The following is a 15,730-nucleotide window of genomic DNA, read 5'->3' on the forward strand; positions in this document are numbered from 1 at the left end:
TCTTCACAAAATATAGAATGCCCCCAGTTTTGAAAAGGAGTCACACCTAAGCATGGGTGATGCCCGCCATCTCCCTTTACTGAAATCCTGGTGACAACATAGGTATGGTTATCAAACTTATTGGTGTATCCTCACTCTTTTTTGTGTTTAACATGCAGTGATACTATTTTTATAATGTATTATCTCCCCAGTGACTGCATCCAGCAGCATCTCATGACAAATAGTGTCTCCGATGCTGCCAGTACCCTGGTTTCCATGGCAGAACTAGATATAAAGCTTCAAGAATCATCTTGTACTCATCTGCTCAGTTTCATAAGATCCACTGTCAAATTCTGGCACAAAATTCTCAAGGACAGACTAACCAAGTAAGTTAATAAAAAAAAATACAGTAACAGCTGCTAAATAAAAAAGTGTTAGAATGTTATTAATGTCAGAGCATTGTATGTAATAGAATAAAGATTGGCAAAAATTAAATTCCAGAGGAGAAAATATTCATCAATTTTTTTCTTTCAAATGTTATCTTGTATAAAAATGTATAACAATTATTATTGTTCCCCACACGTCTTGCTACATTTTTCTGTAGACTATCAGTAGAAAACTTTCTCACATTATGAAAGAAAGGCAAGATGCCTGGGCTGGGCTTATTGTGATCCTGTGAACAGCAGATTCTGGGTGATCATTGGGGGAGCCTGGGGAAGTCACCTACCTATTTGTCTCTTTTGAGGCAAGAGAATGAGGGCCTCTCAGAAGCAGGGAGAAAATAGTTATTTCCAAATGGAATACAAATAAATGCAATTTTTTTTCCAACAGAGAAAGAATAGGTGTAAATTAAGTTCCTCCATCTTTCGAATGAGACGTTAAACTGAGGCCTTGTCTGCCCTCTCGGATCCCATGACACTATTTGAGGAAAATCAGGGAAGTTCCCCTGGTGTTCTGGTCAACGTTTATCCCTCAGCCAGCATCAGTAAAACAGATTATTTGGTCATTTATCTCATTGCTGTTTGTGGGAACTTGCTGTGCGCAATTTGGCTGCTGCGTTTTCCTGCATTACAACAGTGACTACACTTAATTGCTTGTAACGTGATTTGGGACGTCCTAAAGTTGTGAACAACAACAACAACTTGTATTTATATAGCACCTTTAACGTAGTAAAATGTCCCAAGTTGCTGCACAGGAGTATTTTAAGACAAAAAATTTGACACCGATCCACATAAGGATAAATTAGGGCAGGTGACCAAAAGCTTGGTCAAAGAGGTAGGTTTTAAGGAGCGTCTTAAAGGAGGAAAGAGAGGTAGCGAGGCGGACAGGTTTAGGCAGGGAATTCCAGAGCTTAGGGCGTAGGCAACAGAAGGCACGGCCACCAAAGGTTGAGCGATTTATAATCAGGGATGTTCAAGAGGGCAGAATTAGAGGAGCGCAGATATCTCGGGGGGGTGGGGGGTTGTGGGGCTGAAGGAGATTACAGAGATAGGGAGGGGCGAGGCCATGGAGGGATTTGAAAACAAGGATGAGAATTTTGAAATCGAGGCGCTGCTTAACCGGGAGCCAATGTAGGTCAGCGAGCGCAGGGGTGATGGCGAACGGGACTTGGTGCGAGTCAGGACACAGGCAGCTGAGGTTTGGATGACCTCAAGTTTACATAGGGTGGAATGTGGGAGGCCAGCCAGGAGTGCATTGGAATAGTCAAGTCTCGCAGTAACAAAGGCGTGAATGAGGGTTTCAGCAGCGGATTAGCTGAGGCAAGGACGGAGACGGGTGATGTTACGGAGGTGGAAGTAGGCGGTCTTTGTTATGCTGCGGATATGTGGTTGGAAGCTCATTTCAGGGTCAAATATGACACCAAGGTTGTGAACAGTCTGGTTCAGCCTCAGATAGATGTTAGGGAGAAGGATGGAGTCAGTGGCGGGGACCGAAAACAATTGCTTCGGTCTTCCCACAATATTTAATTGGAGAAAATTTTTGCTCATCCAGAACTGTATGTTGGACAAGCAGTCTGACAATTTAGACACCGTGGAGGGGTCGAGAAAAGAGGTAGTGAGGTAGAGCTGGGTGTCGTGAAAGGCACTATATAAATGCACATTCTAACTTTTTTATTTTTATTCTATCTGTTTTATTCTATCTTTTGTACATAAAGGCTGCTAAAATCAGGCTGTGTCTGGTTATCGGCCCTGTTTTATTTTCACCATCCACCTTTGGTTTTTGTACTCTGGCTTGCGAACTTCCAAAGCATCTCTTTATAGTCTCATGAGCTTCCTTTTGTTTACAGCTTGTCTTCCCCAATATGAGATGGAGTTCCATTGAACCTATGGGAAGTGGAACTTATTCAGACTTCCTACTGTCACAAAAAGTGCTTTGTATCAGCTATAGGATTATAGTCGATATAGAGCAGTTTTTGTGACATTGGGAGTGCGAGTACACTGCCTTTTAACATGGGGGAAGAGCTAACCTGAGGCCAAAAAGAGTGGACACAGATCAAAAAGTACGAACAGTGACCAATGACGCAGAGCAGTTGGGGGCAATTGTGACTGGAGAAGTTTGGAGGGATTACACAGATGCACATATAGAGGAACATTGAGAAATGGGCCAGTTATTGCATTGATACTTTGAGAGATCAGGGAAGTGCTGCACAGCAAAGAATAAAAGGGCGGGAAGAGAGCTTGGGAACAGAAAAAAAACAAAGGATGAATGGGTAAAGAAAATGATCAAATAAAATCCAGATTACATAAGGAGATAAATAAGGTAATGCATAAAATTAAAGTATTACACTGGTACAGTACAAGGTATTCTTTATTTCTCTGCTTTTCTTGCCAATGTTCTCCCCTTCCCTCCTGAGGACTTGATTCTTGCTTAAGCATAGTTCCACAGGAGCCACAAAAACTGGCCATTTTCACTTGACACAAAGTTTTGGAATGCTATTTGACTGTAGAGTAGTCTGGGGGAAGAATCACTGCTGTTCCGAATCCTGTTTTCACGTGACAAGTACACTTCCATCAGAGATTGCTGGATAACAGTCAGGAGTGGGAAGCCTGACTGATTTTCCTCTTCCTATCTGAGAGCCTTTTGAAGTTCTGTCAATGTAGATCATTTATAAGAGTGAATACTGTTTCTGAAAATGATCTTTAAACATTTTTTTCTGTGTAGTGATTTTGAAGAAATCTTAAAACAGCTGCACTGGCCTTTGATTGGACCTCCACAGCCCCAGACTCCTGCACTGGCATCAGCTGCAAATTCAACAGAGCTCAACAACAACCTGGAAACACTTTTCACTCAGCTTCTCAAGTTGCAGACGTCGTATCCTTTCCCAATTGGCATCAGTAAAGTTATACTACTTCTAGCATGTGGATTTACCTCAGAATAAAAATTGCTGGAAAAATTGCATTACATTATGTCAACTTGAAGACTTCTGATTTTAGTTCCAGAGTTGCTTCAATTGGATGAGGGATGTCAGTTCTCAGTCACCAGGGAGGTGTATGATCTTGGGGGAGGGGTGCTCTTGTGAGATTTATCTCCTGTGAGTTGTACTTCCTTTCCACATGATGCAGCCCAGACTGACTTGTACCCCTCCCGAGGAGGATGAGTAGCCACTAGCAAGATGCTAGTGGGATAAACAAAATTACCTTCGGATGGAGGTGAGAATGGGAGAAAAGAATGAACGTCATTGAGAATGCTGATTACATTTGCAGAGCAAATCATGGCAAGGGATATGTATTAAATTTAGTTAAAACAGATTTAAAAAATGCTGACACATATTTTAAGTCTAATTTGCCAATTTCCTTATAGTTAGAATTTTAATAGGGGAAGCCATTTTGACTAGGGCCAGGCAAGAAACACTTGGTTAGTTTGATTTTTACTTTGGCTCGGAACTTGCGGTCCTGATGACGGTGCACGGGCAGCGTTCGCTGTCATTTCACCTTTGAAACTGACCGCAACTTCGGGATTTGGCGCATGTGCAGCCTAACGTGAAAATCCTGAAGTTGTGGTCTGTCATTCACTGCTCTTCCACAGGCTGCGCTGTGCCCCCCCCCCCCCCAACACACACACACACACACACACACACACACACACACACACACCTGGCAGTCAGCGAAATCTCTGAGCATGGGAACTGACAAAAACTTGGGCTCTTCAGCGGTAATTACGCTGTTAAATTCCCCACTAAAGGTTAGACCCAAAGGGATTAGGTGTAACTGGGGTTTTAACAGCGTATTTACTGCTAAACGAAGGCTATGGCTCTGAAAAACTAATTTAAATTTTGTGCAGTGTCAAATTTATCTACAGGAAACTTTTTGCTATCCGGCACCGACGGGACCGAGCTGTTGCTGTTCCCTCAAAACTGCCGGACACACCAGTGTTAATGTTGAAGCATACGGAGCTTTTCATCTCCGTATCTGACAACAAACACTGTTGCTTAGCAACAGCTTCTAAACAGTCGGCCCGTACCTTGGAAGCGTCTCTGTAGCTTAGCAACAGCTTCAGAGAGACTTTCCAGAGCCTGACTGTTGGGGAAAAAAAGCCACGAGAAGAAAAAAAACCTAACAAAACGGCTCCTGATTTTTGCCGGTGGCTCGAGCTTGCCGGACACTTAGCCTCCGGATAACACAAAGTTTCCTGTATTTCAATAAAAATTAAAATATTTAAGAAACTTAAAAAAAAAAATTCTAAGTTTGTTCATCTTTATTTCAGGTTTGCCTTTTCCCCATGTGGGAGCCTCAATCTTTGTTTTGCTCTCTCTAACATTTTTTATAAGTTTGAACTTTAAGAGCTTACCCACTTCCGCGTTTGCTGTCTGAGAATTCTGCATTTTGATTGGCCACTTCGACAGCTTGCTGACGTCACAGCAGCTTGCATTATGGGATTCCCACTAGACTCCGTTGATTTGAATTATGTGTCGGAAAACCCAAACATCTCAACATAGAATTCGCGAGATCTTTATGCGAAGCTTTGGTTCACTGCTGACTGCAAATTTCGGGAGTTTGTGTTTTCTGGAGGTATCACTTTTCTGTTGTAGTAACTACTTTTGACCAGGAGATGGTGATAAATATTTGTTAAAGTTACATCAGATTGTTTTTGTCGGTAATAAAGCCTAATACTGTATGGTGTGCATTGAAATTCCTTGCTGACCATAAACCTGTCATCTGGCAGGTCTGTTGCTTCAGCGCTCTTGGTTTGTTAGTTGCCTTTTTTATTTTTCAGTTTCAAAAATAGTTTCCAATCTAGCAGTTTGTCATTTTTTTGTTTTATTAAACTATGTTTGTATTTTGCCTACTTGAATTGTGTTGTCATTTTCTATTGTTTGACAATCTTTGTGCAAGTAGTAATCTTGTTAGTAATTAGGTGTAATTGTTTCTGGTAAAAACTTCTTGAATATTGCATTTTTTTTTTATTTTTTTTTTTTAGAAGTACTTGGGAGAAGAGTATTTTTTAAAATTCTCTTTGCGACTCAGATCAAATTTGCCCTTAACTTATTGATGCAGAGATGAACTAATAACTAAACAAAAACAGTTACCAGAGAAGTATGATGTTCCTCCTTCCTTGCCTCTTGCAATTCCCATCCAGCTCATGCTGCTACCACTACAGAAGAGATTTAAGTACCACTTTTCTGGGAACAGACAAACCAACATGCTAAACAAGGTTTGGCATTTTGTTGAAACTTGTATTTAAGACTGTGGGAATGCTTTGCTTGGTAGAATAACACAATAAACCCTTCCATAACTGGAAATGCCTAACTCACATTTACCGTCCCAGATTATTTTTCCTGAGGTTTTTCAGTGAAATATTTAAAGACTTAGAGAGGAACAATCCAAGCTTGTACAATATTTTAATTTCATTTATTAACCCGACAGTAGTTGTGTAAAATCAAATCCTGTGAGTTTGACTAGTGGAGACAATGGTCTGGATTTTGCGGTCAGTGGTAAAGGAATGGCACTTGCCGTTCATTACGCTTACAGCTGCCCACAGACATTTTGTGGACTTTTGAGTGCCAATTTACGGTATTTAGAGATCCTTCGCAGTGCAGCGCCCTCTACAGGGGATCTGTGGAATGTGTGAACAGGACAAGCAACAGTGTGTCTCTTCAATCAATCAGATTGATGAATCCTCGCTGAGACACGTAGTCTAAACCAGGAAGTGTAAGTCAGAATATTTAATTCAATGTAAAATCATGTACAGAACACAAAATAAAGAGAGTGAAAGATGAGATTGAGATAAGAGACAGAAAGAAAAAGTAAAAAAAAATGTAATTTTTAATTAAAAAAAATCTCCAACAATAATTAAATTCTGAAGGAATGAGACTCCACACTTGTAAAATTCAATTTTATGGGCCAGAGAGGTTGTTTGGCAGTAATTATTCACGTACACCTGAATGCACAAGCCCTAACTATTTCTGGCGCGTTTATTGGGTAACTACAGAAGCATGTCCTTCATGTATTTTAATGCCGAGTCTATTGGTGTGATACTGGTGTAGCGAAACTTGTGGAGGAGCAGGGCAAATTGGATAGTTATTTCCATATTTAACTGCGCGGGTGCAGACGCCAGAAGTTGCTGTCCGATTTACTCCATAATAACGGTGAGCACTGATAACATCATATTGTAAAATTCAGGCCACTGTCAAATGTGTCTTCCATGATATGGCTTGTATAGATTCTGGTCTCTTCTGTACCAGTCCTTATATAAAAAAAATCAGCTTGTTTAGTCAGAGGGTGGAATGCTTTAATGGAACTTCATCCAGCAGCTATCTTCCTGAGACTGTTCTACTGCATTGTTGCAAGACTCACCATACTCCCAGATTATATTGTAGATCCAAATTTCAAGATGCCACATTTTTGTGACCTACCAGATTACATTTTTCATGACAGGAATTGCAGAAGAAAATCAAACCAGTTTATTTTTATAATAGGGCAAAAATCATTTTGTCTATCAATTACAGCTATTATTTGTATAAATCTATAAAAAAATGGTAGTGAATAGAAACAATGTAATGGGAAGAAATGTAATGGGAAGAAACATAATGGCCCTGAATTTCTGATCGGAGAGTTCCTGCGGGCGGGTGCCTCCGATCGGAAAAAAATCTACGAACCTACCTGCTGGTTCTGTAGATCCCGAGGCTTCCGATCCTGGGCCTCTCCTGTCGGAAATGCGCAGAGGCCCACGTATCCCTGGGGCGCACGCGGTTCGCAAGCGCCCCGGGAACATGTGGGCCAGGCGAACCAATCGAAGGGAATCGCCCGTCATACTTTTGACAGGTCTGTACAGACAGAACTGTCAAAAGTATGAATGGGGATCACGTTTAAAAACATACTAAAACATTAAATAAATTTTAAAAAAAAATTACATTATTAAAATTCCATTTAATTAAATCTTTTAAACAAAAATGTAATAATTTTTTTTTAATGTTTTTACGGGGCTAAAAATAAACTTATCTTTTTGAAGAGTATATTTTTTAATTTATAAATGAGTTATAAAAATTTTTATTTCTATTTTTTTAACACTCTTAAGCTGGTAAAAGCTGGCCTTACGCCTGCTTTTACCAGGCCTAAGAATTCTATGGCCTTTCAGCGGGCGGAAGTTGTGCAAAAAGCGCAACTCTCCACCTGCAGAGGCACTTTTCCCGGGCATGCGGATGATCTGTCAAGACAGATCACAAGTGCCGGTTTTCAGCGCATACGCTTCGCATGCCTGAAACTGGCACTTGCGCAGCCCCTACGGGTGCGGACGGACCTTGTCAGAAAATCCAGCCCGATGAATATTGATGGAAAGTTTGTACTGGGGGAAAAAAATCAATTTACACTTTTAATATTGAAAACAATTTATGCTTTGTGCAGAAACTAGACTTAAAATCTTGCCATGCTGACCTTGTAGGATATATAATACATACATACATAGAAAACTAGAAATTAAATACATTTTTTGGTGAATTGGCTATTAATGATGAATTCTTAGTAGATGTTGGGGGGGGGTGGTGATCTCCCTAAGTATTTAGAAATATTGCTACAAAATCAGATCTCCTGCAGTTGAACTCTGCATGCATTAACCAGAGCCACTGGAAAATCATGGCAAAAGTAAAAAGGATTTCCTTTCATGCAGAAAATTTGAAGAGTATTGTAGATATGTGTAGATATTTTTATTGCTAAATCTGATTATTAAATTATTTTAAGACCATTTTAAATTTCTAGTGGCCTCCATTCATGGCACAGAGCACATAAATGGGCGTAATATTGCTCAAATGTTCTACCTGTACATAACCTCTTATTTCTGACGCAAGGTCTTCGACCTGAAACGTTAACTCTGTTTTTCTCTCTCCATGGATGCTGCCTGGCCTGCTGAGTTTTTCCAGCATTTTCTGTTGTATTTCCTCTTATTTAAGATAGTTTGTTGAAGTTTACAGCACAGAAGGAGGCCATTTGGTCCATCGTGTCTATTCCAGCTCTTGCTGGAGTAATGCAAAACAAATCCCACAGCTCTGACTCTTGAAATATCTTCTGTTTAAGATATTTTTCCATTTTTTTCCCTTTAAAGATGTAATGGTCTCTGTCACAACTATTCCGTGTGGCAAAGCATTCCATGCTCCAACAATCTTCTGCATAAAGAAATGTCTCCTAATCCATCTCCCTATTCACTCTATTGAACCCCATTCATCATTTTAAAAACTTAAATTAGATCTCTTAGCCTTCTTTGCTTCATTGGAAAAGGTCCAGTGTTTCATGTCTTTCCTCAAGTGGATTTGCAAAAGAAAATGCAGCCATGATGTTCCAGTGGCCAGGTCATTAACTCTCGAATTTTCATACATGTTTCATAAGAAAATAGTTCAATGTGAGCATTGATAAATATTTGTCATTTTAAATTTTGGATTGTCATTTTGAGAAAGCTAAGCATGTCACCTTTAAGTAAGATTCATCTTCGTGAACAAGGTAGGTGTAATGTTTTTGTTTTAACCTCTATTGTGAATTGACTGTTAGTCCACGCATTCTAAAAATCATGTTAAGTTTCAGTATGCACATGAACTATTTTAAATGTCAGATAGTATATTATTGGAGCTAGTAGCAAATGTGTTCAATTTATTTTTATAGCCAGAGTGGTACCTGACACAGGTGCTAATGTGGATTGGAAACCATATCAAATTTTTTGAAGAGAAAATTCAGCCCATCGTAGATAAAACAGGCTCTCCTTTGGATGCCAGGGTAAGTTTCTATAAGGTTTATTCAGAAAATTATGCTTTCTAAAAAAAAATATATAAAAAAAGGGGAAATCATTAATTTATTATTTTAGATGTGTTTCCTTGTTTGTATGTTACCCAATTTTGTTAAACAAGCATGAAAGACTGAGAGTGTTTTAAAAATATTTTACTTTCAGTTGTCAATTAAATAAGAATCTCTACCAACCTGTTTTTGATAGCTGAGGATATTTAAACCTGTAGTATTTTATTTATCCCTTATTTTGCTACTGTTTTTCCCCTTTGGTTCTTCCCTCATCTCTGCCCTTGCCAAATGTGATGTGCAATTTCCACAAACAAGAAGATTAGAAACATTTTTTAAGAAGTTACATAGAGTTTGAAAACCTGCACAGATAATAATGCCTTAAAGAACTTTTTTATTTACCCGAACAAGTGGAAGACTTTGAACTGATTTCCGATAAATGATTCCTTGGATAACAAAGTCAGCAATTGAAGGTTTAAAATTAAGATCGGAAAAGATAGGACTGCTGAACTGGAGCATTTTGCACCAGTTTCACTTTTTTAGCATACACACAGTATTTACACATTGCTGCATGTTTTCTCCGCAGCTGCAAAAATGGTATATTTTGTTATGCTTTGTATCCAGAAATTAGGGTGTGCAATCCTAGAACATATTATCAGATCATACCTTACTCACAAAAGCTTATTATGAAACTTGGCAATGTTTAGTCTAAATTGTTCCAGTAACATGTTTCCACCTGCCCTTGTTCTTTAGCTGGAGTTCTCACGAGGTCTGGTAATGCTGGTTTTGGAGAAGATGTCTACTGATATTCCCAGGCTCCTCTATGATGATGGCCTATTTTGTCACATGGTAGATGAAATATTGTTGTTTGAGAAAGAGCTGCATAGTGCTTATGGCTACCTTGACAACCTCCCAAGCTGTATGCACATCCTTTCAGAAGAGACCTGCTTTCAGAAATGGTTGACAGTGGAAAGAAAATGTAAGCACAAATGGAACATTGAGAGATCTAGTAAAAATGTAGGCTGTAGTCGAAGAGTAATTCTGGAACTCATTTTTCTATAGGGCATCCAATATCAGTGAATCAGTCTGACAGGTCCAGTGCAATTTAATATCTTACTGTTTAATGTATATATAGTTGATTCACTGTTGTATGGAAATTCTATTGGATAAATAATATTTTAGAAACCCGTTACATGTGTAAAGTGATAAATGATATTGAAGCAAAATACATGCACATATATTTCTTGTGTTTAAAAATTAACACCAATTCACAGGCACCCATGTTTGATGAAGATATAAATTATTGTGTTCGTTCTTGGCTTTCAGTTGCTTTAGAAAAGATGGACTCTGTGTTGTCTTCAGAAGCTGCATGGACATCCCAGTATAAGGACATCACTGATGTAGATGAGATGAAAGCTCCAGATTGTGCTGAAACATTCATGACACTTCTTCTAGTTATTACAGGTAAAGCAGACTGATGAGGTTTAGTACTTTACTTGGTTGTGTCCCAAGTATATTGTAATGTATATTTGCAAGGCTGCTCTGTAGAACTCGGTATCCATTTCACCAAAGTAGGTATTGACTATAAGAAGGCATGGAAGGAGAAAATAACTTTCAGGCCCTCAACCCCTTTGCTTTCACAGCAAAAGGTATAATTCACCCACCCTGGCATGAACTTTGCTCAACTCATTTAATTTCTTGACTACAAAGTTTCCCCCTATCCAACAAAGATAATTGAGAAAAACTATAGAATATTTGTCTAACCTTATTCATCTTTGACTAGTTGCTTTCCCATAGTTGGCACCCTTCACTTTGATGAACACCAAAAGAAAAAACATACAGAATACTCAACTCAACTTTATCACAAATATGTTACTTTTTTTTAATAATGCAGTATGTTCCGTATATTCCATTAAATCCTTAAAAAAAAAAGGTCGCATTTATTGCCCATTCCTAGCTGCCCTGAGAAGGTGGTGGTGGGACTTCTTGAACCTCTGCAGGCATGTGTTGACGGTGATCTCATAATGGTGTTAGATAGGGAACTCCAGGATTTTGACCCAGTGACAATAAAGGAACACTGATAAATGTTCAAGTCAGGATTGTGTGTGACTTGGAGAGCGATCTGGTGGTAATAGTGTTTCCATTACATTGCTGCTCTTTTTCTTCTCTGTGGCAGAGATTGTGTGACTGAGAGGTGGTGGCAGGGTGTATACTGTATTGAGTTTGGTGGCAGGGATGCCAATCAAGCACCTTGATGGTGTTACATTTTTTGAAAGTTGTGGCAGCACCCATCCAGGTGAGTGGCTGGTATTTCATCACCCTCCCGACTTTGAGTCTTGTACGCGGAGAGGCATTGATAGGTCAGGAGGTGAGCCACTTGTTGTAAAGTATCAGCCTTTGCCTTGCTATTATAGCCACTGTGTTGATATGACTGGTCCAGTTCAATTTCTGGGAAATGATGACATCCCAGATGTTGATGGTGGGGGTAAGGGACTTGGCAATTGTGATGCCATTGAAGGCGGAAGCTGGTTGGGCCTTTTCTTGCTGGAGATGCTCATTGCCTGACACTTGTATAGCTTGAATTTTATCTGTCATTTGTCAGCTCAAGCTTGGATGTTGTGTGAGTCCTGCTGTAGGCTGGGATGGGCTGCTTCATTATTGGAGGAGTTGTCAATGGAGCTGAGCATTGTAGAATTTTCTACGAACAGCCACACTCCTGACCTTCTGACTGAGGGAAGGTCATTGATGAAGCTGCTGTTGATATTTGGGTTAAGAAGGCTGCCCTGAGGCAGCAATGTCCTAGGGTTCCAATGATTGGTCTCCAACAATCATGACTGTTTTCCTTTGTGTCAGATATGACTCCAGGCACTGGAGGGTGACTGACTCCTAGTGATTTCACCTCTTCTAGGGCTGCTTTGATGTGGGCAATTACTCTCCTGGCATTTAGCTCTTGTGTCCATGTCTGGATCAGGGCTGTGTGATTCTGTAGCACAGTTGTTCTGGCGAAACTAAACTGAGTATCAGGCTATTGGTGAGGGTCTGTTGCTTGTTGACTACTTTGATGATTGGGAGGAGGCTGATAGGATGGTAATTGGCTGGGCTAGATTTGTCCTTTTTCTGGATAGGATATACCTGAGCAATTTTCCATGTTAGTGGGTAGATTCCAGTGTCATAATTGCACTGAAATAGATTGGCTAGTTTTGTTCATGATTTAAGTGCTACAGCCAGGATGCTGTCAGAGCCCATAGCCTTCGCTGTGTCCAGTGTACTCAACCACTTCCTAATGTGTGTTGTGAACTGAATTAGCTGAACATTGGTGTCTGTGATGGTGGGAGGAGGTTGATTAGGATAATCCACTTGGCTGAAGATGCTTGCAAATTTCAACCTGTGTCTTGCACTCGTGCTGGGCTCCACCATGGTTAAGGACGGGGATATTCATGCACCTTCCTCCTCCTGTTAGTTGCCTTTGTCTACCACCAGTCTCTACTGGAGGACTACAGAGCTTTGTTCTAATCTGTTGGTCGTGGGACCTTTTAGCTTTGTCTATAGCCTGCTTGCTGCCTTTAGTCTTTAGCATACAGGTAGCCCTGTTGTAGCTTCATTATGTTTTTGCCTCATTCTAAGGTATGCTTGGCGCTGCTCCTGGCATGACTTTCTACACTCTCCATTGAACCAGAGTTGGTCTACTGGCTTGATGATGATGGAGGTGTGAGAGATATACTGGACCATGAGATTACAGATTGTGCTGATATACAATTCTGCTGCCTTTGATGGCCCACAGTGCCTCATATATTTTCCCAGTTTTGTGCTTGTGGTAAACCACGTTCACTATCGTATCACTGTTAGTAGTTAGCACTGTTCACCACTGTTCGTTATAACTGTATCACTGACCACTATTGTATCACGGTACGAGGTCGCCTCTTGCCACACTGCTATACCTGGGATGACCACTGCCGACTCCGCCTTGGCTCCACCCACCAGGCCAGGTATAAAGGTGAGCGACTGGCTGGTATTCCTCCTGCTTGGATCGGATCACCCACGAGAGTGGGCTCTGTTATTTAGTCAATAAAAACCTTTAGTCACCTTCGTAACTCTTCGCCTTTTATTGGAGGAATTGATAGGTATATCAGTGCTAAACTTCACAATAGAGGCTGTCCTCACTGTGAAGGCGAGACTTCGTCTTCACAAATACTGTGCGGTGGTCAATCCTATCAGTGCTGTTGTGGACAGATGTGTCTGCAGTAGGTAGATTGGTGAGGATGAGGTCACGTAAATCATTCCCATCATTTTACTTAGAAACTGTTAATTAATGTTTTATTTTTAAAAACACTCAAATATCGGGATTTGATTTTTTCAATTAAAATACAGAAAGATTATTTTCAAGAAAGTGAGTATTTAAAGGGTGGAGTGCCTTCTATATCTGACCCAGTCTGAAAAAGCCAACACTGCCATCAGGAATCATTATTGGATTGAATTTTGTGCTTTTTGGTGGGGGGGTTAAATGTTTTCTTTTCATTTGAATCCTTGCTCTTGATTAGTATTAGTGTTACATAGAAACATAGAAGATAGGAGCAGGAGTAGGCCATTCGGCCCCTTGAACCTGCTCCGCCATTTAATGAGATCATGGCTGATCATCCAAATTCAGTACCCTGTCCCTGCTTTCTCCCCATATCCCTTGATCCCTTTAGCCTTAAGAAATATATCTAACTCCTTCTTAAATATATCTAACTCCTTCTTGAATATATTTAATGAATTGGCCTCAACTGCCTTCTGTGGTAGATAATTCCACAGGTTCACCACTCTCTGGGTGAAGAAATTCCTCCACATCTCAGTTCTAAATGGCTTACCCCTTATCCTTAGACTGTGGCCCCTGATTCTGGACTCCCCCGCCATCGGGAACATCCTAATCGACCCAATCTCTCTTCATACGTCATTCTTGCCATCCCAGGTATCAGTCTGGTGAATCTTTGCTGCACTCCCTCCATGGCAAGAACATCCTTCCTCAGATAAGGCGACCAAAACTGCACACAATACTCAAAGTGTGGTCTCACCAAGGCCCTGTACAACTGCAGCAAGACATCCTTGCTCCTGTATTCGAATTCTCTCGTTACGAAGGCCAACATACCATTTGCCGCCTTAACCGCCTGCTGCACCTGCATGCTTATCTTCAGCGACTGGTGCACAAGGACACCCAGGTCTTGTTGTACTTCCCCTTCTCCCAATCTTTTGCCATTCAGATAATCTGCTTTCCTGTTTTTGCCACCAAAGTGGATAACCTCGCATTTATCCACATTATACTGCATCTGCCATGCATCTGCCCAATCACCCAACCTGTCCAAATCATACTGGAGTTTCTCTGCATCCTCCTCACAGCACAGACGCCCACCCAGCTTTGTGTTGTCTGCAAACTTGGAGATATTACATCTAGTTCCCTCGTCTAGATCATTAATATATATTGTGAATAGCTGGGGTCCTAGCACCGATCCCTGCGGTACCCCACTAGTCACTGCCTGCCACTCGGAAAAAGACCCGTTTATTCCAACTCTTTGCTTCCTGTCTGCCAACCAGTTCTCTATCCAAGTCAGTACCTTACCCCCAATCCCATGTGCTTTAACTTTGCATGCTAATCTCTTATTGAAAGCCTTCTGAAAATCCAAATACACCACATCCACTGGTTCTCCCTTATCTATTCTACCAGTTACATCCTCAAAAAATTCCAGTAGATTAGTCAAGCATGATTTACCTTTTGTAAATCCATGTTGACTTTGTCCGACCCTGTCACTGTTTTCCAAGTGCTCTGCTATTACATCTTTTATAATGGACTCTAGCATTTTCCCCACTACCGATGTCAGGCTTACCGGTCTATAATTCCCTGTTTTCTCTCTACCACCTTTTTTAAATAGTGGGGTTACATTAGCCACCCTCCAATCCATGGGAACTGTGCCAGAGTCTATAGAATTTTGGAAGATGACCAGCAATGCATCTACTATTTCTAGGGCCACTTCCTTAATTACCCTAGGATGTAGATTATCAGGCCCTGGGGATTTATCGGCCTTCAATCCTGTCAATTTCCCTAACACCATTTCCCTACAAATACTGATTTTATTCAGTTCCTCGCTCTCATTAGACCCTATGTTCCCTGACATCACTAGGATGTTATTTGTGTCCTCCTTTGTGAAGACAGAACCAAAGTATGTATTTAATTGGTCAGCCATTTCTTTGTTCCCCATTATAAATTCCCCATATTCTGACTGAAGGGACCTACGCTTGACTTCACCAATCCTTTTTTCTTCACATATCTATAGAAGCTTTTACAGTCAGTTTTTATGTTCCCTGAAAGCTTACTTTCATACTCTATTGTCCCCCACTTAATTAATCCTTTTGTCCTCCTTTGCTGTATCCTAAACTGCTCCCAATCCTCAGGCTTGCTGTTTTTCTGGCCAATTTATATGTCCTCTCCTTGGATCTTATGCTGTCCCTAATTTCCCTTGTTAGCCACGGTTGTGCCACCTTTTTTTGTTTTATTTTTATGCCAGACA

General features: G+C 40.5%; 1 protein-coding gene across 3 annotated transcripts in view; it reads left to right on the forward strand.

Moving 5' to 3' along the window:
* rint1 (RAD50 interactor 1) overlaps window positions 1–15,730 on the forward strand; it is a 35,531-nt gene that overhangs the window by 10,017 nt on the left and 9,784 nt on the right. For all 3 annotated transcript variants that reach the window (XM_086010488.1, XM_086010487.1, XM_086010489.1), the window contains 6 exons: window positions 192–365; window positions 3,142–3,291; window positions 5,475–5,631; window positions 9,066–9,176; window positions 9,945–10,170; window positions 10,518–10,655. In XM_086010488.1, coding sequence (XP_085866614.1) covers window positions 192–365; window positions 3,142–3,291; window positions 5,475–5,631; window positions 9,066–9,176; window positions 9,945–10,170; window positions 10,518–10,655 — 956 coding nt within the window. The remainder of the gene's footprint in view (window positions 1–191; window positions 366–3,141; window positions 3,292–5,474; window positions 5,632–9,065; window positions 9,177–9,944; window positions 10,171–10,517; window positions 10,656–15,730) is intronic.

Source organism: Somniosus microcephalus, chromosome 17 (assembly GCF_052327205.1).
Source record: "Somniosus microcephalus isolate GS21.2 chromosome 17, FLI_Smic_1.0, whole genome shotgun sequence".
In the NCBI taxonomy this organism is placed as follows: domain Eukaryota; kingdom Metazoa; phylum Chordata; class Chondrichthyes; order Squaliformes; family Somniosidae; genus Somniosus; species Somniosus microcephalus.